Raw genomic sequence first — 25,621 nt, 5'->3', positions numbered from 1 at the left:
AACACCGTTTTGTGGGATGGTGGCAGAAAAATTGGGTCGTCGAATGACCGGTATTCTAATGACAGTTCCACTCTGTCTTTGTTGGCTGTTGATAATATTCGCAACGAATTATTCGTATTTATACGTTGGACGATTTTTCGCGGGCGTTGGTGGCGCCACCTGTTTCTTACTCGTTCCTTTGTACGTGTCCGAAATATCGGCGGACAGTATACGCGGGCAGCTCGGAAGTTTTTTGATGTTTGCTAACAATATTGGAGTCTTACTGGGTTATGTCATCGGGGCTGGGATGTCTTTTCGCTTGAGTGCGATCTTCAGCCTCGCTATGCCATTGCTGTTCCTCGCAGGTTTTTTTTTCATGCCGGAAACGCCCGTTTATCTAGTACAACGCGACCGAATGGACGATGCGGCGAGGTAAAGAACTAAAAACAAATGTAAAAGTGCGTCGAATTGAAAAATCGAATTTAGATTTTCTTCATGATAACAGGTCACTTTTGTGGCTTAAAAATGGCGACAAGGCTGCTGCGGATCGCGAATTTTTGAGGTTACAGCCATCGCTGAACAAGAATACAGTCGAGCAGAACAAATCTGTCGGTTTGAAGGACTTATTTCGCGATCAAGGAACCCGCAAAGGTCTCGGGATCATATGCGGATTACTGTGTGGGCAACAACTCTGTGGAATAACAGTGATGGTGAGATAAAAATGAGCAAAAAGATCGATCCGTATAGGGAAGTGTCGTGGATTCAAAAAATGATCGGGTAGTGGCAATGAAATCGGCGACAATCTTGAAGCTTTTGTGTTTGTGACATATTACGGAACGGAATATGAAAATTCCTCGTATGGAAATTCGTATTTTGCTTCCTTCGGTAATAACCATTTCGAGAATCTAGAAATGCCCGTTTCTATCACGGCTCGCTAATTTTTCCATTTACAATAGTTCGAATTATTGAGTTCCATGGAAACGACACTGGGACACTGGGACACTTGGATTTTGTTTCAGCTCAGTTACGCCGCGACGATATTCAAGATGGCTGGAAGTTCGTTGAGCCCGAACACAGCGGCGATAATAATTGGTTCGATTCAAGTGGTTGGTTCGTGGGTTTCGACGGCGCTGATGGAGCGAGCCGGAAGGAGGCCGCTGCTGATGGTTTCTTGTGCGGGAATGGCACTTTGTCATTGTACGATTGCGATTTTTTGTAAATTGTTAGACGATGGATACGACGTCGACTATTTTCGTTGGATTCCCGTAACGGCGCTGTCGATTTACGCTCTCTCTTACAGCGTCGGTATGAGCTCAGCTCCCTTTGTAGTCGGATCGGAAATTTTCACTCCGGACATTCGAGGACTCGCGAATACTGTAGCACAAATCATCATGTGGGGGCTCGCATTTTTGCTCGTCAAATTTTTCCCCGCTATGATGAACGCGATGGGGGTTTCTGGTTGTTTTTTTTTCCTCGGTCTTTGTTGCGTTGTCAGTTTTATTTTTATTTTCATTCTCGTGCCCGAAACTAAAGGTCGAACTCTAGAATCTATAATCGATGAACTCAACGGCTTTACTGGAGTATTGAATGAGAAAAATTACGTCAAAGCTGCCTTCGAAATCTCACAGGAAAATATAAACTTTCCTAAGTAACTGTTGCGAATGCAGGCATTCAAGTTTCGAGAAACGAATTTAGAAACCGAGTAAACACACTTTTTTTTTGTGCTAATCAAATTATTGAAGGTGATTCGAGGAGAGATTTGTAATTATGAAAATATATGTGATGATTGTTATTGGTTTTTTCTTTGGAAAAACATTCCGCTTCAGGGGACATCGGAGTATATCGGAAAATAAAGCTTGAATCCAGCTATACGAGTTTTTTCATTGTATTTTCGATTAAGTTGAATTTTGATTCTTCGAAATGCATGGTCCCGTTCACTGCCACTTCAACACACTTTAGTTTAATTTTGAGAATGCCACTCGCGATCGACGCTCAATGTGAAAATATATGACAAAAATCGGCTCGGTGGAGTAGTGGTGGAATGTATGGATTTTAATCTGCTGCCGCAGCGCTGTACGCCCTGAACGAAAGCACGTACTCGCAGTCTGGCAGTAGGGGCAGTAGGTTTTGAAATACGGCCGCATAATCGGCGGTAGGCAAAGTAAAAAGTGATAAAGATGCGCCACCACGCCTTCATTACCGACGGTTCATGATCCGATGACTCAACCATCAAACATTGCACTGCTGATCCCAAAGCATGCCAGCATACATCGAAATAACAGGCCGACGCCCGCTTCCGACGCGAGGGGCTAAATAATTTTTAACAAGTGTAATTTTTAATATTGAGTTAGGGAATAGTGTTTTTTCAATCAACCGTGTGACAGTTCCGCCTTTCGAAATAGAATTTCGAAAATGTCGAGTAATTTAATTATCGCTACCGCGATATTGACAGTTTTTTCATCGCTCCATGGAACAAACGGTAATGAGTTAGAGCGTGTGTTTTCAAAAGTGTTCGGGTGTGTAATGTGAATAGAAACGTACTTTGGGCTGACAGCCTTAGCATCATGTTTCATCACGTTTCAGTTCATTTTATCGATATTTCGAATGCAAAAAATAAATGGCACTCTTTGTAAACAGCTCCTCTGGATCATGATCGAATTCATTGAACATTTAGTTGAAATTAATTACGTAGAAATCCAAGGGTATAACCTTACATGGGCGTGGCGATCTTTTACTCTCCCGAAAATTTATCCACATACCAGAGTATACTAAAAACGTTAAATTAAAAATTAAAAAGACAAGTGAATTTTAATACGTGGGCGAAACCGATGATGGCATATATGTTAAATTTAGTTAGCAGGAAAAAATAAATATGTTCAATTTAGTTAGCAGAAATAAATTCATAAAGTCTGTTAAATACAAACAAAAATTGAACAACATTAACTCTAATATATAACAAACATGCACGTAAAATGAAATGTACAGAATTCAATGGTACAACTCATGAAGAGATCAGATTTTCTTCCAATTCACGAAATTGAAACTCAACAATTCCGATAGAAGCTTATTTGTATAATTTCTTAATTCTTGAATGATAAATATTTTTATGCAATTTATTCCTGTTTCTGTTATCAGTTAATGATTCAGTACCTGTTATAAGAATTTAAATATATGCCATAATCGTAAGTTGTTATATACTTATTATTTACTTATATACTTATATTGTTATATATTTGTTATTACTTGCACGGAAATAGAACAAGAAGAGACATTAATGACTATGAAATTGTAAAAGTAATTTGCTTTGTTCTAATTCAAATTATTCTAATCTCATGAGCGCTCATAGAACATAATAATGGAAAAGCCGATAAAATATGTTCCACAGTTTTAGTGACAATTGTAGAAACGCTTTTATTGGATTTTCACCAATTTGTGAATTACATATTTCACAGGTCAATTCATCAGTCAATATGAAAACAATAATGTTACTTGGTGCACTGTATCAAAAGCGGAACAGGATAAATGTATGGCATTCAAGCAAGCGGTCGAAAGGGACAGAGGACACTTTGGACCCTACTACATTTCTTTAGAATGTAAACAGGCGTTTAACAAAGAAGAGTGCATGACTATGCTCGATCTTGAAAAAGCACACTTGACTACCCTCGATCCTGGCGAAGTTTTCACTGCTGGCCGGTATCACAGTTTAGTCCCCTTTATGCAGGAGCGTTACACCAACAACAGCATCAATTATCAGTATGCTGTAGCTGTTATTAAGAAAGGATCACTGCCAGATGTTACAAGTTTGTACAACTTGAGAGGAAAAAAGGCTTGTTTCGCAGGTGTTGGCACTCTCGCTGGTTGGACAATTCCGTTGGATGTGGTAAGAAAAATCTACAAAACTGAAGAACAATGACTTGCAAAGATTCACAAAGTATTAACTTTTCCATAAATTTCATAAAAAAACTCATCAGCTCATGCGACAAGGCGGTTTGGAAGTAATTGATTGCAACAATCACGTTAAATCAACAATAAATTATTTTGGACCAAGTTGTGCGGTAAATTCACTCATGGATCATTACAATCCCTTGGGTGATAATTCGGACCAATTATGCAAACTCTGCATTGGCAAAATACCCGGTGGATGGTGCACGAACGACGATCCTTATGCGGGATACGAAGGTGCTTTCAGATGTTTGCTCGAAGCTGGAGAAATCGCTTTTCTCGTTCATACAACCGTCTCCGAAATGACATCGACAAATTTCGACTTGAGTGCGTTGATTTTTTATTCGCATACGTTAAAAATGGTCGATACCCGATCCGTTAAATCAGCTCCGTGATAGTCAATTTATGAAACTACGAAATATTTTTCAACAGATTCTGTGACGAAGGATCAATTCGAATTACTCTGTCGCAATGGAACGCGCGGAAGAATAGATGATTTTGAAAGCTGTAATTGGGGAAAAGTACCATCGCGTGCAATTGTCACTTCCTCAGCTCGCGACTTTCAAACTCTACAGCTTTATTCCAAATTCTTGGAAAACGCTGTTCTTCTTTTCGGCAAAAACAATTATGCCAACAATGGCACGGATCCCTACGACAACCGTCGCGGCTATGGAGATAATCGTCCGACGTTCGAGGATCACAATTATGAAAACGGTTACGGCACTCGTAACGATAACTGGAACAATGAAAATGCCTTCGATGATGAATACAGAGAGAATAACGATCGTGAATCTACACAAGAACCCAGCTACAATGCCCATGGATACGATTTTTCCGACGATAAAAATCGCGGTGAAAATCCTTCGTATATACAGCCCATTGAGACGTTCCACATGTTCGAATCTGCACCTAAATTTGGATTGCACCACAATTTACTGTTTTCGGTAAATCTTAATTTTTTCAATTTTATTATACGCGATCCTCATTCCTAAATTTTATTGCATTAGTTTCTAACATCCAAAATTGTGAAAATCAATTCCTCGTTGGAACAAAACGTTCCTCTCATGTAATCCTCTTTTTCTTAACCTTATTGAACAATAATTTCATAACCGCATATCGATGACTAAGTTCCAAAAAAAATCATAAAAAGTCAAACTTCATCAGAGTGAATTCAATCAAGATCAATCGTCCGTCAGTTGTTCAATTAAAAAAAAGTAATTTACTTGATTATTTGTCATATATTCTTACCGTACAATAATTCACCATAAGAAACGTGTGCTTCAATTTGAGAATTTCATGGAAAACTATATTATTTCGTTACAGGACACTGCCACCGGTTTCTTAAAAATCAAACAGCCGGATCAAACGTATGAAAAGTTTTTGGGGCGTGCTTTGGACACTATAATGGCTGTCAGACGTTGCCCAGTGCCCTCCGTGACTCTGTGCGTCACGTCCGATCCCGAAATGGAAAAGTGTAAAAAAATGAAAGTGAGTATACAATGAAAAATGAAGGATCGAACACTGCGTCACTCTATAACGATTTTTATCGTTTTCTTTTTGCCCAGATCGCTATGAGAGCTCAACTGTTGCAGCCTGAGTTGTTTTGTCACAAAGCTCACAGCCAAATAAATTGCATGCAAGCTATACAAAATGGGTAAGAATTAAATATTGTTTTGAGGTCAATGTCTGGTCAAAAGTCGGAAAGAACTTCGTTCGGTACTTATTTTACGGAGAGCAAACCTTCGTGAATATATTTTCAGTGGAATCTATAGCCAATTTATGAGCATTAAAAACAATTGTAGAGAACGCAGTCTCTGAAATGAAAATGATGAATCAACTTCAGTGACTTATTTGATCAGACACGAGCCATTGATATATCACAGCCGAGAAATATCAAGAAAAATGTAATGAAACAATATTATTGAAATTTTACTCCCCAGTAACGCCGACATAACAGTCCTGGATGCGAGTGACGTTTACACAGCGGGATTGCGGTTTGGTCAGGTGCCCATTATGTCGGAAGTGTACAACCTTGGTACACCGGATTATTACGTAGTTGCAGTGGCTAAAGAGTCCGACGAGAAGACTGAATTGACGTATTTGAAGAACAAATATACGTGTCACACGGGAATAAATACGGCGGCGGGTTGGATTTATCCATTGGCTTATCTACTGTCGAACGGTTGGATCAGAGGTTACGGTTGTGATTCGGTGCGAGCAGCGGCTGAGTACTTCACGAAATCGTGCATTCCTGGTGCCCTGAGCTTGGAGTACAACACCGGAGTGCCTTACGACAACATGTGCGACCTTTGTCACGGTGTAACTTATCGTTACTGTCGTCGTGACGCATCCGAAGACTATTACGGGCACACAGGAGCGTTCAGGTGTCTTGTCGAGGGTGGCGGGGACGTTGCATTCGTCAAACACACAACAGTGAACGAGAACACGAACGGGAAACGTAAGGAATTTTGGGCGAGAAATACGTTCACGAAAGACTTCGAGCTCTTGTGTCCTGACGGTACGAGACGACCGAGTTGGGATTACCCAAACTGCAACATCGGCAAAGTTAAGGCGAACGCGATGATCGCCCGCGGTGGATATTATGGTTACAACCAAACGGAGATTAATTCATACATCAATTTATTCACCTACGCAGAACAATTTTACGGACGAAAATACGAGGATGAATTCAGCTTCAGTATGTTCTCGAGCGCCCCTCCCTACAGCGATTTAATTTTTCAAGATGCCACGCAACAGTTGATCGCTATTCCTCATGAACAAAGAGAATACAGCGCATATCTCGGCCCCGATTTCATGAGAGCTCGGAGGATCGTCGACTGCGATGCCGGAGCATCAGCTCTCGAGCTCTCCCTCATTACTGTCCTCACCACCCTCCTATTGACGCTAAACTCCTTCCGATGAATCATTCGAATCTCAAATTCAGGAAAATTTTTTCTTAACGTTGTAAATATTTTTATTATTTTACAATCATGCCGATCGCTCTATGAAATTCTCTGTTTTATAACCGAGAACTCTGGATCGAAACTTTGAGACGTTATGCAAAAGTAAGCTGCAGAAACGAATTTCTGCGTGGGTCAAATATTATGTGTTCAACACGTAGAATAGTACAAATTACCTGAGAACGCCACGCGTTAATGAGTAAACTCAAAAGAAAACAAAAGACATGGAATCTCATGTGCAACTAATTTAGAAACAGTGCCTTGGCTATCTTCGAGTAATATTTCGAAAACGACTTTTTAATTTGAAAAAATCGATCGAAATTCGACGATTTTTTAGAAAATTCGTCGAATCTCTTTTTATTAAGTCGAGCAATTACTTGTTTTTCTCGAATCCGTCCATTTTTCGACTTTTTCTATTATATACCAAACTGACTAAACATTATTGAATTTTATATATCAATATATATATATACGTTATATGTACTGCTTATATTTATAGCATTTTATACATAGAAATCAAACCGTCCATTTTACACTTTGTATAATTACAAATAAAACCTTGAAAATTTATACGAAAAATTCGAATGTCGCTGACATTTTTCTGTTTTTCAAATAACTTGTTGCGTCAATGCCCATTTTTTAACGACGATTTATCTTCGAATTCGAAACTGAGGGAGCCAATTTTTTGGGACGAGCTAGCTTTTCGATGTTTGGTGAGCACGATGCTTTCAGAGCTTGTGGATTCACGGCAAATGGATTCGGTCTATCGGTTGGTGGAATTTTCGTCGGACCGTATTTCGGAACTGCCAATTCAGCGATCCTTTTAGAATCTACAAAATGTTTCGAATACGTTTTGAAAAATTTTTGAGAACCTCGCATATTTTTCGTGGCTGTTTTCAAGCTCTTGGAATGTCAGACGAGCTGTGAAAATATTGGTCACTAACAAGCTGCTAAAGCTGCGCGATCTTCGGCTTTGCCCATCTGATTCATCGCCTCAGATGCTCGTTTTTTGGGCTCGGCAAGTTTGGCAAAACGATCTGCGGGCCTCCTGTGCCGTAGTACCGGCTTTTCGAAAATGACTCGAGGCTCGATCGTCAGGAGATTGTTCTGCGAGCTCGTCTTGATCGCTGCTTTGCTTTGCAACTTGGAGCTAACCTTGTAATGATTTTCGTTAGATCGTAATACGCGACTTGAGATGACTTTCGGTCGGGCTAATTCGTCGATGCGTTTTGCGCGCTGCGACTTTCGCTCTGCCCGAATACTTTTCTGTGAACAATTATTGTTATTTGTGAATCGAATTATCTCCGGTTGAGAATATTTTTGTTAATTTTTCCTTCACCAACGACATTTTTATTCCGATTTTAACCTACGTACGAGGTTTTTCGACGATTTTATAGTTCGTAATTCTTTATCGGTGTCCTCTTCCGAAGAAGTCGTCGAATCTTTGGCCCGAATTTTCCGCGGCGCACACCAAGAGGCCACATTATTTTCGTATTTGTCATACCGAATCGGAGGTTTGTAATCGTGCGTGGTATCGAAAGAGTTCGAGTACGAAGACTCGCTGAATTTCTCCTGTCGAATGGTCGTCGGATTTTTAACGCGAACTGAGAATTTCGATGGATCCATGAGAATTTTTTTCTGTTTTGAACTTTTGTGATCTTTCCTCACCAACGATTTTTATTCGTTCATCGCTGAATTTCGAGCAGCCGGCTGAAGTTAGAGGGGGAAAAGCAAGCTACGCCAGAAAAATGAGCATCGAGATTGCAATTACGAAAATGTAACATTTTGTTGAATACTTCAAAATTTTAAATATTTTTTTTTCATTCCAAATTATCAACGTATTGCAACAAGAAAAATAAATAAACAATTGTTCACGAAGGTGCTATTCGACTGAACATAAAAGAACAAAAAATTATTCATTCCGAAATGGAAAAAGCCGAAAGAACTCCAACCAAATATGACAAACTGGCAACTCCCAGAGAAAGAGTCAATTCCAACGATAAAATAGACCCGTTTAAGGTACTCTACGACCTGCAAAGTATTCCGTTCAAATTTTTCTTCATGTCAAGAGACTCGGTAGATCCGAATTTTCGAAAGATGAAAAAACGTGGCCCAAAAATGATTTTTCAGGTTAAACGTGGAGCTCTGGCCTATCGGATTACGGATTCGATGAACGCATTAGCGATGCCGCGAAAGGTGCATGATCAGGTTGGAAAAACGAGTGTTTCGCCGACGAGAGCATCGAAGATGCGTCCGGACAATGAAATAGTCAGTAATAAGCTCAAACCACTGTTACGATCGCCGAAGAATCATGTGAATCTCGACACTTACGCAGCGATGGTACTGAAAAACGATATTCAGTGTCCGAAACGGATAAAGAATCTGGCGAAACCGAAGGGACGATTCCCAAACGACGATCATCTCGACGGTCCCTGAATTTCTTCATTATTTCGACGAATCTTTACTCCCGAAACATGCTAATTCTGTACAGTACAAAAATTTGAATAATGAAGAATGTTTGTGGTAAAGACAATAAAAAAGTGGAGAATATTTGGACAGTATTTAGGGTCATGCACAGTCGCGGTTGTCGTTCGAGATAAGCACTTTTACGTTATACTTTTACTTTTGAGTCGAAGAAAGAGCCGCTGCTAGACAATTGGCGATCCACGCAAAGCATGCGACGCTTCGCGGATTTTTATTTAACTGCTGTTGGAAGTACAAAGTAGGCGGCCTGTCAAGTATTAATGTCATTAAGTGGTTTTTGGATCGATTATCAGAAAAAATATACGTATTCATAAATTTGTCGAGGTTTTAAGTATGACTGGTTCATGGTTCTATAAAATGCTATTAAAATGCTAAATCGTGACAACTGTCAAAAATTGCACTCGCATAGCGCCGTATTTTTCCCGAGAGACGCGAGCGCCGCCATCGGTAGTGTTGTGGGATCACCAATTTAGCGGGAAGAATTCTAGAGGTGACAGGCCCCGCACCGCACAGAACAAATGAAACGTTCCTCAGCTGTCAACAAAAGTGTAATTCGCCCACAGCAGTATCAAAATTCCAATCAGGCTTACGAGAAATAAAAGTTTGGGCTCTTCAAAGGAACCGAATAAATTCCATCAAAATTCAAAATCATGGAATGGTCGGTATTCCGATATTTTCGACCCGAAAACTGCGTGACAAAAATTTATAATTCAAAATACTTTCGATAATATGCAACGGCATTTTGATTCGTAATGGTTGGTTAGAGGAGAAAGTTTCATATCAGTTGTAAAAATGGCACCGAGAGTGAAGAAAGAAATGTCGAACGATTCACTCGGACTCGCTGAATCTTCGACGAGAAAAAAGCGAAAAAATAAAAGATCCCGTAAAAAGAAACGTCGAATCAAAAATGACGATGAAAATGGGTACGTTGTTTTCTCATTCAAAAGTTCAACGAATAAGCCTGCGATAGAAATATTCGAAATGTTTTGCAACCTCGTATAGTGACATTTGCCAAATTTTCACTGATTTTCATAGCTGCGAAGCGCTCAAAGTTTCACGCGCTGCTCTGCGCTACAAGCCCAGTAAGAGAATGATCGAAATCAGTACAAGAGCTGCGATAACTTTGACGCCAGAATGTAAGGCAATGCTTGAACGTACTCAAGACCTAGATCTTAGTAACCCCACGAACAAGACGATACGACTTTTGACTAAAAAAGAGTTTCGTTGTCCGGATTTACTCACTGCCGAGGAGCGAAATATTCTCTGGACACCGGGTGGAATTCGCAGGACTGCTTTGAAGTACAAGGTCTTTCAATATTTATGAATATGCGCACATAAATCCGATAGAAAATTTGTATTTCCGACGTAAATCTTAAAACGGCATCAAAAATGTTCCAATTATCTACAAATTTCTTGACGTTTGATAATCAAAAAAATGTTCAGTGCAGTCACGGTTGACTTGTTGGTGAGAAAATAGGCAGTTTTGATTGAGGGTTCGATGACTTAGAAAAGCTTTAATAATGAACTCTTTCATACAGTTTACCCGTAGGATGGAATATCTCTCGGTTCCTGCCTGGAAATTTTTAAAGGACCGCAAAGACGAGGAGGCAAAACGGTTGAAAGAGTTTATTCTTAAGGAGAATGATATCAGAGGTAGGCAAGCGTGGATTGAAAAGATGAAACGAGCGGATAAGAAAAAAAGACGCGAGGAAGAAAAAAAAAAGCCGAAAGAAGAAAAAGGTAAAGAGGAACGAACTGCTAAGTCCGAGGAAGAAGAAACGCAAGATGTTGCAAAAGAGCCTGCACACGACGAGGGTGACGAGGAAAAGCTTGAAAAGGGTGACGATGAAGCCGCGATTCCGGGAGAAAAACGAGAATCCAAAGAAGATGATTCGAAGATCGCCAGTTCACAAGAACTTGATTGGCATGAGGATGAAGAAGCTATAAAGAGGCGAGCAGCTAGGAACGCTTGGCGTTTTGCACCGCCTCCCTGCAAGAAGAATCCGTTCGGCATCAAAAAATCCGCACTGAGAGGAAAAAGTTTGTGGCTTTTTTCCATCAATTTATTTATTCCGATGAAAAATTAACGAAACTTTTATTCGTTTTTTCAAGACATTTCAGATTCTTTACTGACGACTTCGTCGCTTTTATTATTTGAAAAATCATTTTCGCAGTTTCTCCTCGAATGGCTGAGCTGGCAATACGCACGCTCCCGAAGGCTTTGACGCCCAAAAAGAATCCTTTTGGTGTTAAGAAATCAGCATTGAAAGGTCCCGTATCCCCGAGATACGATGTACTGGCGATACCAAATCATCCTCGCGATCCTATCGAGAAACCACCACCCCGAGAAAAGGACTCGTTCGGTCGTCCCATTTACGAAAAACCGGTAATAAGTAGGAACAATATTTGTACAAAAATAATCGACGTCTAGGTCTGAAAATGAAGAAAAAAACACAAAAATAATGAGCATATAATTGAGGCGATAAAACGTAATTTCGATTGGAATGAAATGAGACCGTTAGGATAGTTTGCACTTGTGGGAGGGGCCCAATTGAGCATTCTTATCATCCGAGACGGTGTCATCGACCTGATTGTCGCACGATAGAGTACGATATTTGCAATAACGAAAAAGCGTACCAATTCGAGTGTAAAAGATGGAAAACTTGTTAAAATTCGCGATGAGATGCGGTCGTTTTTTTATTATCTTTCCCTGAAAGCTTTTCACTTAGTTTTTGTTGATTTTCTACGAAATGGCGTTGTTGATTAGAGTATGATCGAATTGCAGGTGTACGGAAGGAAAATACCAAACATCAGACCTATTCCACCGGCGAAATGTTTCGACAAAGAAAAGAAGGCGGAAGAAGAAGCGAAGAAGAAGGGAATCAAGCGGAAACACATCGATCCAATCGTTTACGAAGCTACGATTGACCCGTGCATCTATCCCGATAGGGCGAAACGACAAATGAAAGCACGAAAAGCTGCGAAAGAAGAATTCAAAAGGCGGAGAGAGGCCGAAGCGGAAAATCAAGATCAAAGTGCACCCAAAACTGAGGAAACTACGAACGAACCAGCCCAAGAGAAACCAAACGAATAGAAGCAACCAGAAATAACCGATGACGAATAAATGAACACACACGATCCACTCAACACTTTTCGTCTTCGAAAATTTATTTAAATTTTAATTTCTCCACATTCACCTAACAGCGGTGAGTCATTTCGAAAATTTGAACCCTTTTGTCTCAATCGATGTGTTCGAACAATATTTTGTTCTCATTATCAAAACTCCCTGAAGTTGCTGATGAAGAAGCAACCGTCAAAAATCATACTCCGTTTTCCTTGGTCACGAGTTTCTATAAATTTGTGGATGAATCATCGACGCCGTTATTTTTGGAGTTACCAAATAGAAAATTTCTAGAGAATTCTTTGCAAAAGTATTTTTAAACTTTGAAAAAATTCTAATCTCATAATTCGTCAATAGAATCTGCAAATAGAACACGTTCAGTTCACTTTACGAAAATCGAAGAACGCAGAAAAGTTTTTCCTGCTCGTGCACATTCCCAGCCCAGAAACATTAAATTTGGAATTGGATCAAATGAAAATTATAATATTCAGACGTTTTAGACCGTTGCACTGAATGTAGATAAATAGTACGAGTGTTTACGTCAGAAAATAATCCCAAAATACTACTGGGCACGGTTACAAAATAGTGAGACGAAGAAACAAAATATTCCAAACATTTCTATAGTCATTGGAACTTTTTTGGACATTTTGTTCAATTAAGGGGTCCTGCTTTAGAAAGTCAAAAAATCGATTGTTTTCGCTAATGTTTTTGAATGGACGGAAATAACTCATCGTGGCGAACTTTTCGGTATAGTTTCAAGGATATTTTAAGAGTACAAAAACATTTTTTTAATGTGAGAAATACTAATTTGTACATGGTTTATGCGCAAAGTCTGATTGTCGATATTTCTCAATATATGAAAATTCCGAATTTTTTTCCATTTTCATATATTTTTCTTCCAGTTGAACCTATAAGAACCCGAAAAAATTGCGAAATTCTATATTTACAGCAGGTTGAAGTGATATTCTTCTTTGGAAGCGTTATTTTTTCCCAATCTCGCTAAAAATATAGAATTTCGCAATTTTTTCGGATTTTTGGAAAAAAAATTGGAATTTCCGTTTCAGAGAATAAATACGATCTCCACATTGTACACAGCTGAGAAATTTCGACAATCAGACTGCGCATAAACCACGTACAAACTAGTATTTCTCACACAAAAAAAATGTTTTTGTCCTTTTGAAATATCCTCGAAACTTCTAGAGCAGAACCCCCCTTAAAAATAAAAATGTGATCCTCTAGCCGTAATCTTATTTCGCAGAAGAAACAAAATAGTGAGAATTATCTCATCTCGCAATTCGGACTCGTCTGCGGAGTTGATTCGACGACTGCACCTAAAAAAAAGGCGAAAAAAGCGAGCTTTATGGCACAGCAATAGAATAAACTCGAGCGATGTGTAGACTCGCCGGTGCTGGCTATTGTTCCTTGAAGGAAATTGAACACGTAGTATATCACGTGTGTGCTGTATTTCTATTGAGATGACAGAGTATAAATGAGTCAGGCGGGCCGGCACGTACCATACGAGTGAGACCAGCTCAGCAGCGTGGATCAAGACTCATTAGAAGTGTACATTTGAGCTTAAAAATTGCGTCGAATTCGTTGAGAAAAAAAGGTGTTTGGATCGAGGACCGGTGCCGTTTGCATGCAAAGATGCTGAGGCTTTCGTTACTGCTTTGTGCGCTGGTAGCGATGATCGGAGCTCAGGATGAGAGCAAACCTGAAAGTTTGGAGCTGTCATCGCTGAACGGTAAAATTCGAGGATCGTTTTTGACGTCGCGTCTCGGCAGGAAAATATACGCGTTTCGTGGTCTGAGATACGCAGAACCGCCGACCGGACAGCAGCGTTTCAAAGTGAGTTTGCTAAAACGCATGGTTCAATGAAAAAATTTGACTTTTACAGGGATTTCAGTTTTTTGTGCTCCCTCCGGTTTCATTGTCACGACTATAATGGATCGTCGCGGTTTTTGTGCTCTTTCATTGTATGGCGATCGGACGCCGGAAGGCGCGACTGCGCTCGCGAAATCCTTCGTCAACTTCCGGTTCGCGTTCGCACTTTTTCCCGCGCTCTTATTCACTCTTCTATTCATTTTTCAGCAGCTTATGCAACGACGGGGCGCATCTGTGCGGAATAAATGGACAAAGTTGACTGAGGCTGCTCGGTCGAACACTCAGCTCTTCGGATTTCGTCTCATTCGTTCCCATTGTAAACGCAGCTTCTTTGCGTAATGCTCATAGAATCGTGAGCTAATCGTTGATGCGAACTTTATTTTCGTTGACGCACTCTCACGGGGAAAACTCGAGCAAACACGGATGCGGCACACGCGAAAAGTTCCGGGACTTCCTTCTTATCGATAACGACGATAACGACACACGTTGACTCGGTACTTAAAATGGAAAGAAAATCAGTTACACAGACTTCATTATCGAAACGATTAATCTTCGCATTAGCTAATCTCGTCAAATGCAAAACGATTGAGGAAAATATCGAGTTACAAAGAATAAATACAAAACTCCAAAACGTTTTTCAGCTCGAATTACGTCAAAAGGCTTAAAATTATCCTCGATTTTTCAAAGTTCCTCAACAACAAGGAATCCGATATCAACGGATGTCAACTTGGCTTCTCCAAATATCGGTACACCCAATAAAATTGCTGAATGTTTAAAATAACAACAGATTGCGTTTAATATCAACTATAATAAGAATTTTTTAAATTCAAAGTCATCGTTTTGTCATCGAACCACAAAGAGCAAAAACTCAAAATTCTGAAAAAGTGAGCTTCGACCGTGTGAACTCGTCACATCGTCAGAAGGTGCTGATTATTTTAATCTGAAAATTCCGATTTATTACGCACCCGTCACGCTTCCGTGCGATCCCGTTGAGACGTAATAACTGAAAGACAATTTGTATCGTATCTTCTCACGTTGATTTCGACCGACGATTTTACGATACGAGTAATTACCCGACTTCGTGAGCCCCCGGAATCTGGAAATGAGTCGTTAATCGATTTATGGAATGAGCACGACTGCTTCGAGCCACCTTAATAAACTTTATTACCACAAATCCATTTTCTTCTGATGTTTTCGATTCGGATGTAAAGAGTTGAGGAGTTCAGGCCACACCCGGTATAGATAAATAACCGCCTGAGAATTCTTCTGTTATTTAAATCACAAGGTTTGAAGACGTTGAAAAATTCTCACAACACCATTCGATTGTTTTTCCTCACCTAACAATGAGAATGTATTTATCGCGAGTTCTCATAAAACTGATTTTTTATTCCTGCATCAATTTTATTTCAGCAAGCGATACCGGTGGCTCCGTGGAACGAGGTTTTCGATGCGACTGAAGAAGGACCTTCGTGCCCGCAACCCGGAGGACGTTTACAGTCTGAGGATTGCCTCCGTCTCAACGTTTACACGACTCAGGTAACGAAATATTTCAATGAAAATCTTTTTTTCGATTGAAAATTTATCGTTCGAGTTCCTGAACGAATTTCTATTTATTTTTTTCATTAATTTGGCATGAAAAGCAGTTCCATGCAGGAAAAATGGCAAAAATATCAAAATCGAGTTTAAAATTTGCAGTTCTCAAATTCATTGTTTTTCTTCCACTATTTACAAGGCTCGATTTATAAAAGAAAAATTCGTTCAAGTACAATGAGAAAAATGATGGACTATTATCTCACGCAATGACGTTTTCAAAAGTTTTGCTCATTCCATTTTTCGATGTACTAAAAATAAGTAAGAAACTACCTTAAAAAGATGCTTGAAAAACGAGGACGCGAAGGTAAAAAGGAGTTTGAACGTTGACGTTTTTCTCGGCGTGAAATTTGCGACGAAATGTTTGAAATCGATGGATAAAAAAGTGTGGAAAAATGTTTTTAGCTGCCGTCGAAGAACTCGAGCGACGTCGAAGGTACGATGAGGCCCGTAATCGTTTATTTTCATCCCGGAGGTTACTACGGCTCTTCCGGGCAGAGTTATATCGAAGGGCCGCAGTATTTGATGGATCAGGACATCGTGCTCGTTGTAGTTAATTACCGACTGGCCTCTTTGGGTAATTGAGCGAAGAAAAAAAATTGCATCGAAGAAATTTCATACACAACCGAAATGACGATCTGATTAAATTCCAGGTTTTTTCAGCACCGGAGATTCTTTGGCACCGGGAAATTTGGGTTTGAAGGATCAGGTCGAGTCCCTTCGTTGGGTGAAGAAAAATATAGCCGCGTTCGGCGGTGATCCGAATTGCGTTACAATCGCCGGTTACAGCGCAGGCTCGTGGAGCATTTCCTTGCACCTTTTGTCACCGATGAGCGAAGGTCTGTTCCACCGTGCGATAGCGATGAGCGGATCGGCCACTTATCAGGAGCCTCTGCCACCGCATCAGAAGCATTTGGCCCAGAAGCAAGCAGAACTTCTGGGATGTCCGACGGACACGACGGGCAGCATGCTGGTGTGTCTCAACGGAAAAAGCGCTCAAGAAATCGGCGATTCTCTGCCTCATTTCTTCGTACGTTTAAAAGCACTTTCGGAGTATTAGGTTTCGAAAAACCCCCCAAAACATAACGGTCAGTTCGACGATTTTTCTCCTCCGTTTTCCCTCTTTCCAAACAGGAATGGCACAACGATCCAATTCTCATTTGGCTTCCCGTCGTCGAACCGGAAGTTCCCGGAGTCGAAAGATTCTTGACGGCTCAACCGATCGATTTGATAAGAGAAGGAAAATTCCATCATGTTCCTCTCATCACTGGGGTCACGAAAGATGAATTCGGCGGCGTCGTCGTTCGTGAGTCTCTCTACCAATCCATTAAAGCTGACGAATGAAAATTTGAGCCTCCAATCTCAGTGAACATAAAAGCCTCCGATTCAATCTCCTTCCCATTTCTCAGCCATGATCGAAGAAGCTCGCAACGGAAATATCTCGACTTTCGAAGATCTCAATGAACATTGGGATAAAATAGCTCCGATCAGCTTTCTGTACGAACGAAATACTCCACGATCTGCCGAGATCAGCACAGCCCTCAAGCAGTTTTACCTCAACGATGAACCAATAGGCCTAAACAACACTGATGGACTGGCTAAAGTGAGTTCTCTCCGAGGCACGAAAATCATCGCATCTTTTCATAAATTTAGCATTCATTTCCAACCCCCAGAAATCAAAATCTTATTCACAAAATTCTCTTGTCCAGCTCTACGCCGATGGCGTTATCGGATTTTCCGTTCATCGTTTGGCGCATCTTATGGCCAAGGCCAGCAAGCAACCGGTTTATTATTACGAATTCACGTATCAGGGGCGTTTCAGTCATGTCACTTGGAACGATACTCATAAACCTTACGGTGACTAGAACTCCAAATATTAATAGTTCCTCAGAACCTAATTTACTGTCCTTTCGACCGATTTTCTTTTTTTGCATGACTTTTTATTTATTTACTATTATTTAATTTTAATGTATTGTTAATTTTATTGATTATTATTAATTGAAAATATGATCGTTAAATGACTGGCATATGAAGGCTTGAAAACCGTGAACTAACTTGAGCTAATTCGAATGCCTGTAACGATGAGTGGACGAGGAATAATCGTTGGTTGATTCGGTCATTTAGGAGAGCCTAACTTGATAATTCTTTGTATTTTGCGTAGGCGTCGTTCATCACGACGATCTTCTGTACCTTTTCTGCGTCAGTTTCTTCCCATATTTTGAAGAGAATGCACCAGAAATTCCGACGGTTGAGAGGATGACTAAGATTTGGGCTAATTTCGCTAAAACCGGCGAGCCTATACCGAGGGACGACGATAAATTTGCGAACGTAACGTGGAGTCCGTTCGATGTGGAGAACAAAAGGTACCTGGAGATCGGCGAGGAACTTGTGATGAAAACGAATCTCCACGCCGACAGAATGAACGAGTGGGAGCGCCTGTTTCCTCTGCAGCCACCGACGCTTCAGTCCGAATCTCACACGAAAATATAATCGAACGTCATTCGATCGACTTTCTATAAAAAAATAATCCAATTAACCAAATGTAATATTATCGTTTGTGGAATAAAAGGCGAAAGTGCTGAGGTACGAAACGAGTCAACGCGGTACCAAAATTTCGCCCCGCACGAGAGATCAAAAGTTTCGCGACTCGCATGAGCAACTCTGTTTTGTCTGAACGAGGACAATGTTTGCTCGTTTGTCGACGTCACTTTTCCGAGCGATTGATTCGAATGAAAGGGTGTGCGAACGCTCGATTTATTGACTTCCGGTGCATGTGATGTTCGAGCCGGTTCATTAACTATTTTGTCACCATTGTCCACTCGAATTACCGTGCCTTACTCGAGGCATCAATCTGTATGAATAAAACCAGCACGTGAACTGAGCCAATGAGATTTTCGTTGTGGTCTTTCACCGCGAGAGTAAACACTTTGCAAGGACGTAAAATACCCTAAGGCCTCTCCCGAGCCCACTCAAATTGAAACGATAAACATAATTGTGCTCGATTCCGGTCATACTCGGTGATCTTCAATTAGTCGAGCTACTTTCATCGTATTTGCATCCACGGATCGATCTGTGGGGAAAAGAAACTCGAGTAAATCGAGATAAACTCCAAACTGGATTTTTCAACTTCCTTAAAGTAATGACTCTGCCCCCGGATTTCGTACGTCCATTCAAAACACTTTCGAGACTTTCGTCTCAAATATTTTCTCTCAATGTTCCCATCTCGTAAAATAGAAATAAAAATGGGAAACTATTATAACTTTTTACTTATTTTTTTTTTGAGAAAAAAATGGTGAGGCCAGCAAAGATAATGAAAGTCCCGGAGATCTGTGAAGCTGTAATCAAATACTTAGTTGCGTATTATAACCTGAGCGAATAAAGATCGTCAGCGTACAAGTGCTTCCATAAATAATTGATACGCGTGATGCAAGGTCGCTTCATTTGTTTTCAATAATATTTACGAGGAAAAAGAGAGCGTTTTTCCTCGTACGGTCATACTGACATCACCGCATTTCAAGATATGCAACTTCGCAATATAAAAACATGGGAATTCCCAGATATCGATGGGCCACGAACGCCAATGGAAGAGAATTATCGTCGTCGTCGTCGTCGTCGTCGTCGTCCTTGACTCGAAATAAACAGATGCAATTTTGAGCGATACGCACAGTCATCAACCGGAAAATTGAAAGCTCTAACTTTCAGTAAATGTCACCACGAAACTAATACCTCGTTCGAAAATGTCGGGGACTATACGGATTTTCAAGCATGAGAGAGTGGCTAAAACACGAGACGCAGACATGAATTAACTACGAAACGAGGCTTTCCGCTGCTCCAACGTAATGAAAGAACTAGACAAATTGAGTCACACGAGTTGTTAAGTGATGAATCATCGCGCTCTCCAATCTTTTTCAACTACGAAAGTTTCTTCAATATTTACTTTTTACTTACAGAAATGCTTTAGGAAAATTTTTCTTTCCAACAGACGTTATTTTTTCATTCTCTCAATTACTTATATTTTTCGAATAAAAAAATGGGATTCCATCTTTTTTCTTCCTTTTAAAATATTTTTTGTAATTTTCATTTTATCCAAAAGTTTATTTTTTTCTTTTTCCACACTTTCATACATTGCATCTCAAGTGTTTTTTTTAAATGAGCAATCATGATGCTTTGCATTGGAATTGCTGTGGAAAAAAAATTGAGAAATTTTCGAGGGAGTTTTGCCCTGAAATTTTTTTTTGTTTTTGTAAATTGCAAAAAATACAGTTTTTGGTATTCGAGAGTGTGAAACAGACAACTTTCTTGAACTTCCAAGAAAACAATGTTTCCTGAGGTACCCCGATTTGCCCCGGTCTCCCCTACAGCGAATTACTCTACAACGCAATTTCAAAAGCTGTACTAACATTGAAAAATGAAACGGTGATGAAAATTTCTTCTGTCGAGATGATCCATCAGTATTGTGTTCTGTATAATTACAGACAAGCTATTTTGGAGTGAGATCGTTGGAAAATAGAAAAATTTAAACCGTAAAAAAACTTTAAAATTTCTGCATACGAAAAGATTTAAAAAAGGTAAGAGTTTCGACGAATTCGATTATATTTTGTGACGTCTTGTCTTTCGCACGGAGGAATTTCAAAACCTCATTACAATGAAACATGCAAACGCAGCAGGATTAACATTTTTCGACAAAATTGTACATATTCAAGGTCATTGTTTTCCAAGCGTTTCTTCGTCGAGTAAAAAAAATATCACGAATTGATACCTGGAACGATTGCTTCGACAAAACTATCAATATCCATAGCAAACAGAATATACTTAAAAAACAACGAACGAAATGCTCTAAGAGACGATAACACGATAATTTCATTTATTTCATCACACTTTATTTGAACAGCAGGCCACAGGCAACCCAGAGATAAAACTCATTTAGCTACAATAATATTTTTCTTACACCTTTTCGTATCATTGCTAACACTCGTTAGACTGAGAAAAAATTTAGTTGAAACACTTGAAAAATGTTGAATTCAACTGAAATATTTGATCCCATACGCTTAAAATATTTCTTAAATTTCACAAAATATTTAGGTAATGATTCAAATAGATAGCGATTTGGATTAGCAAAATTAAGGCTTATTTTGGGTTACTCCAACGTCATACTTTGTTGCTATGAAAGTAATTGTATATCGAATATACAATACCCCGTAGACTGTGTTGTGATAAGAAAACTTTCAACTGAATTAACGAAATGCGAATACCATTCGAACAAAAAAAAGGGTATAAATTAAAGACTTTGTGCTCTAAAGAATAAAACTTCAGTCATGTAGAGCAAACTACTATATTATTCGTCGTAAAATATCTCCAGCTCCCGATTCTTTTTGTAGGAAATTCACAAAAAGGAATCGAGCAGATTTGCAAAGAATCCGGAGGACTCGAGGCTATTTCAGTGTCAGTCGGAACACGAGGCTATTCGTATAAAACTTGATTTAATTTAATGGAATTTTATTATGATTTCAACATTTTTTCGTTAATTTTTATTGATAAGAACACATTTTTATCTATTTATATTGTTTTTCAAGAATTTTTTCGAAAATAATGAAAACAAACTGCCACGAGACTATGATAAATTTAATGAATTTTCTTCACGTTTAATTCTAACATCAGCCAGCCCCGAGATAAGACTCGTTTGACTACAACAAAAATGTGCTCACTCCTCTTAACATTGATTCTAACATTCATTATTATTTCTCGTCAAATTCTCTGGAGCTCTTGATTGCTCAATTATTTTTAGATTTTTTTTCCCTTATAGAGCACGACCGCACATGTATAAAGAGTTGGAAAGCCTCAGAGCTGTTTCAGTGTCGAGCGGAACTCTGCGTACCGATTGAATCTTCGAAATACTTTATTCCAATCGCCGTGCGTCGACTGCATAACTGAGGTTCGTTCGATCGCATGGTTTTTCATAAAATTATTAAGAATCGCATCAATCTTGTCAACGATTAATCGAAGGCAACGTTTTTTTAGTTAGGAATGAGAAATTCTCATTTCTTCGTAATGGAACTCCGCGTTTTTCTCGTTGCGGTCGCATTTTTGGCTCTGACAATGGCACCGAACGAAGCCCAAAGCAACGCGAACGTTAATCCACAGGTCTCTACACCTCTCGGACGAATCGAAGGATCGTTCATGAAGACGCGACTGGACAAACAGATTTATGCTTTTCGAGGCATTAGATACGCCGAAGCACCGACCGGAGATTTACGTTTCAAGGTTCGTTTCTCTCTCAAAAGCTCATTAAACGTGATTTGAAAATCGAGGAAAATTTCACGGTTCAAATATCCAACAAATTGTAATCGGGATTGGAAAAACAGTTGAGAAAATGAAAAAATAACGAAAGTGTGTGTTTTCTGCTTGATTTACGACGCAACAAATCCATCGATCTGTTGCCAAGTTTTCATTTGACAAGAATCTGTGGAGTTTTTGCTATCGGAGTATTTGTATAACGATTTTTGTATACATTGAGAGTTGGCGAGAATGAGTTTCTTTGTAAAAGAGAAAACCGTTCAAATTTTCTGTGGAAATCCATTTTCTAGGTGGCAGTACCAGCGAAGCCTTGGAACGATGTTTTCAACGCATCTGAGGAAGGGCCCTCGTGTCCCCGTCCCTCAGGGAGACTCATGGACGAGGATTGTCTCCGAGTCAATGTTTACACCACCAAAGTTCGTAAAGCAAAATTCAAGTCGACGAATCAGCCGGGTTACAATCGAGTAGTATTATAATGAATTTTGAACAGCTTCCTGCGACCGCGTCGTGTGCGAGTGTTGCCGAGGGAACGAAGAAGCCGGTGATGGTGTTCTTCCATCCGGGCGGCTTTTACGGATTTTCCGGGCAGAGCTATCTCTTCGGACCTCAATACATTTTGGATCAGGACATTGTTCTCGTCACGGTTAATTACCGTATAGGACCACTCGGTAAACTAGAAAAACAATGAATTTCATTAAAATTTTGTTTTTTAAATATTTTTCTCCAATTTTCATTCTCTTTCAACATTTTTTGTTTCTTTCTTCTCAAACATTTTGATACAATTTACCTTGAGTATTTCTGAAAATATGTCGTCAGTTGCGGTAAAAAGAATAAGCCGACAAATTTCTAAGGGTGCTCGGATGTGCCCTCAAATTTCGATAAAAATTTTTTTAACAAAAATTGAAAAAAGTCACAGCGTATTTCTGCGTGCTTGAGAATAGGAAAGAGACAAAGATTTTCGTCGGACAAAATGTGGCCAAGGACAAGGTGACTCGATGAAATAAACCGATGATCTTTGACTTGAAGGCTTCCTGGCGACCGGCGATTCAGTCGCCCCAGGCAACCTTGGTCTCAAGGATCAAGTAATTGCGTTGCGATGGGTCAGGGACAACATCGCATCGTTCGGAGGGGATCCGGATTCCGTGACGATATCGGGTTACAGTGCTGGTTCATGGAGCGTCGCTCTCCACATGATGTCACCAATGTCAGAGGGTCTTTTCCACAGAGCAATTTCTATGAGTGGTTCACCAACGAAGGGTGAGCCGTTGACGTACGAGCAGGTTGATTACGCGAAAAAACTAGCTCGGATTTTCAAGTGTCCCGAAGACGCGAGCGAAAAAATAGTCGAATGTCTCAGGAACCAAGACGCTGAGGCTATTGCAAAAACTTTTTCACAATTTGCGGTTAGTGTAGTCACGAAATTTCGAGTGTAAATTGGTCTCCACGGCGATTGGATGGCTCGTCATTTCTTTCGAAGATGATCGAAGAACCTCGGATGAAACTTTATTTCAGGAATGGCACTTTGACCCGATCAGAGTCTGGTCGCCTGTCGTCGAACCGAACATTCCCGGACTCGAGAGATTCATCGTCGATCAACCTGCGAATCTCATCAGAGGAGGCAGGATCCATCAAGTGCCTTTCTTGGCTGGGGTCACCAGGGACGAGTTCGATTATCTGACGATGAGTGAGTTCGACCGTCACTTCACTGATTATTTCAGTATTTCATATTCTGTAAAAAAAATCATCAAGTTTTTAAGCATTTTTGAGAAGAAACATTATTCGGAGTTGACTTTTATGAAAATCGAATCGACTAAAACGCAACTTCAATAATTGCAGACGAAGTGGTCCAGGCCAGAAAAGGAAACGATTCGATATTCCGAGACTTGGATCAAAATTGGGAGAACATTGCACCAATAAGTTTTCAATATGAACGAAATACTCCAAGATCGAAGAGGATCAGTCAAGAATTGCGAGACTATTATTTCAAGGGACAGTCGATCAGTTTGGAAACTGTGCAAGGTCACGCTCATGTAAGCCCAAAAAATAATACATTTCACGATCGCTGAAGCCAAATTTAATACGAATATGAATGTGAATCAAATCATTTTTGTTGCAGTGTTACGCCGACTCGATCGTCGGTTTTCCAATGCATCGTCTCGTTCACTTAGTCGCCGGAGTTTCGAAAAAACCGGTTTATTATTACAGATTCATTTACGAAGGGAGATACAGTCTCGCTAAGTGGCCGAATACGCAAGACCCATATGGTACATAAAAAACACAATAATTACCTTTCTCAACGATAAAAAAAAAAAAAAAAAAAAACAATTCAATTTCCCATGTCAAGAAAAATGACGATCATGCACGCTCAACTCCATTGTTTTCAGGTGTCGTACATCACGACGATTTGCAGTATCTATTTTACATGAGCATCTTGCATTATTTCGAGCCAGATGCACCAGAAACCCCAATCGTCGAGAAGATGACTGCGATGTGGGCGAATTTCGTGAAAACCGGTGAACCCATTCCTAAAAACAATAAAGCATTCGAAGGCGTTATTTGGGAACAATTTACACCTGAAAACAACAGATATATGGAAATTAGTAGAACTCTGACGATGAAAACTGGTGTGAATCTTGAGAGAATGCAAGTTTTTGAGAATCTCTTTCCACTGGATCCTCTGTCCAGTTCAAGCACAACTACTCCAGGTCATTGAAATAAATTCTCCATCGTTTGTGTCGAAAACTTGGAAAAAAACTACGATTTTAAAGTTTTTTTCCACCTGCTTTTCAAATGCTCACGTCTATTTTTTCATTTGTTTTAATGCACATGAAACTTTTTGCAATGAAATTGTTTCTGTATCCGTCGTATCAGGAAAAAGATACTTTCACTTTCCACAAAAAATGAATGATGCAGACAATTTTGTAGTCAACAATTCCACGCATTCACTCCCAGATTTCTGTACATTCGGCATACAAGAATCATTTTCCTCCGTTCGAGATTAAAGAAACACGGGAGCCCGTCAACTCATTAGTCAATGACCAGAAGCGGAAAATGCACAGCGCAACGAGACTGTGCACGAAGAAAAGCTTCGAATCTGTAAATAATAAGAAAAAATAAAAAATAGATACTGTATGCGGATCAGAAAACCAGACATGCTCCTTCCTCCACGTCCATGAAAGACATGAAAAATGATATAATTTTAATTACGTAAAGTGGAACTTTACGTAATTAACGAAAAAAATTGTACGTTGGTATCGTTGCTCTGAACTTTGACAGGGCTTTACTCGGCGCCTGTAACTTCTCATTTCGCATTTGATCTTGGTGGCCTCGTTTCGGTTCGTATTTCTAACGCAAAGAAGATAATCGG

General features: G+C 39.8%; 5 protein-coding genes across 8 annotated transcripts; 4 read left to right on the top strand and 1 right to left on the bottom strand.

The window, feature by feature from the left end:
* The first annotated feature begins 16 nt into the window (after positions 1–16).
* LOC122407270 (facilitated trehalose transporter Tret1-like) lies at positions 17–1,848 on the top strand. Its single transcript, XM_043413378.1, has 3 exons — positions 17–411; positions 485–689; positions 999–1,848. The coding sequence occupies exons 1-3, from the start codon at positions 17–19 to the stop codon at positions 1,629–1,631; spliced, it is 1,233 nt and encodes a 410-aa protein (XP_043269313.1). The 3' UTR covers positions 1,632–1,848.
* Positions 1,849–2,233: 385 nt separating this feature from the next.
* Positions 2,234–7,411, top strand: Tsf2 (transferrin 2). 2 transcript variants are annotated; one of them, XM_043413159.1, is made up of 7 exons: positions 2,234–2,458; positions 3,432–3,859; positions 3,951–4,248; positions 4,354–4,865; positions 5,245–5,409; positions 5,487–5,575; positions 5,862–7,411. In XM_043413159.1, exons 1-7 carry the CDS (start codon positions 2,392–2,394, stop codon positions 6,841–6,843), a joined length of 2,541 nt encoding a protein of 846 aa, XP_043269094.1. In that variant the 5' UTR covers positions 2,234–2,391; the 3' UTR covers positions 6,844–7,411. The 2 variants fall into 2 exon arrangements, with proteins under 2 accessions (XP_043269094.1, XP_043269095.1); XM_043413160.1 differs by lacking the exon at positions 2,234–2,458 and adding an exon at positions 2,569–2,608.
* A 9-nt stretch (positions 7,412–7,420) lies between these two features.
* On the bottom strand, positions 7,421–9,573 carry LOC122407138 (Testicular haploid expressed gene). Of its 3 annotated transcripts, none has more exons than XM_043413163.1 (4): positions 9,213–9,573; positions 8,256–8,485; positions 7,826–8,147; positions 7,421–7,711 (listed from the first exon to the last, which is right to left on the bottom strand). In XM_043413163.1, exons 1-4 carry the CDS (start codon positions 9,325–9,327, stop codon positions 7,521–7,523), a joined length of 858 nt encoding a protein of 285 aa, XP_043269098.1. In that variant the 5' UTR covers positions 9,328–9,573; the 3' UTR covers positions 7,421–7,520. The 3 variants fall into 3 exon arrangements, with proteins under 3 accessions (XP_043269098.1, XP_043269099.1, XP_043269100.1); XM_043413164.1 differs by having other exon boundaries at positions 8,256–8,453; XM_043413165.1 differs by having other exon boundaries at positions 8,256–8,616; positions 9,213–9,511.
* Positions 9,574–9,896: 323 nt separating this feature from the next.
* On the top strand, positions 9,897–13,878 carry LOC122407137 (uncharacterized). Its single transcript, XM_043413161.1, has 6 exons — positions 9,897–10,288; positions 10,401–10,671; positions 10,904–11,405; positions 11,540–11,751; positions 12,151–12,571; positions 13,745–13,878. Exons 1-5 carry the CDS (start codon positions 10,158–10,160, stop codon positions 12,457–12,459), a joined length of 1,425 nt encoding a protein of 474 aa, XP_043269096.1. The 5' UTR covers positions 9,897–10,157; the 3' UTR covers positions 12,460–12,571; positions 13,745–13,878.
* Positions 13,879–13,982: 104 nt separating this feature from the next.
* On the top strand, positions 13,983–25,403 carry LOC122407269 (uncharacterized). The gene is made up of 17 exons (XM_043413377.1): positions 13,983–14,334; positions 15,781–15,906; positions 16,366–16,537; positions 16,614–16,990; positions 17,095–17,266; positions 17,370–17,563; positions 17,670–17,817; positions 18,122–18,446; positions 21,787–21,892; positions 21,979–22,221; positions 22,545–22,670; positions 22,745–22,922; positions 23,281–23,657; positions 23,767–23,938; positions 24,091–24,284; positions 24,371–24,518; positions 24,639–25,403. The coding sequence occupies exons 1-17, from the start codon at positions 14,134–14,136 to the stop codon at positions 24,965–24,967; spliced, it is 3,588 nt and encodes a 1,195-aa protein (XP_043269312.1). The 5' UTR covers positions 13,983–14,133; the 3' UTR covers positions 24,968–25,403.
* The last annotated feature ends 218 nt before the right edge of the window (positions 25,404–25,621 follow it).

This window comes from Venturia canescens, chromosome 2 (genome assembly GCF_019457755.1).
Source record: "Venturia canescens isolate UGA chromosome 2, ASM1945775v1, whole genome shotgun sequence".
NCBI classification, from domain to species: domain Eukaryota; kingdom Metazoa; phylum Arthropoda; class Insecta; order Hymenoptera; family Ichneumonidae; genus Venturia; species Venturia canescens.
Note: the sequence above shows the minus strand (reverse complement) of the source record. Positions and strands in the feature narration are given on the sequence as shown.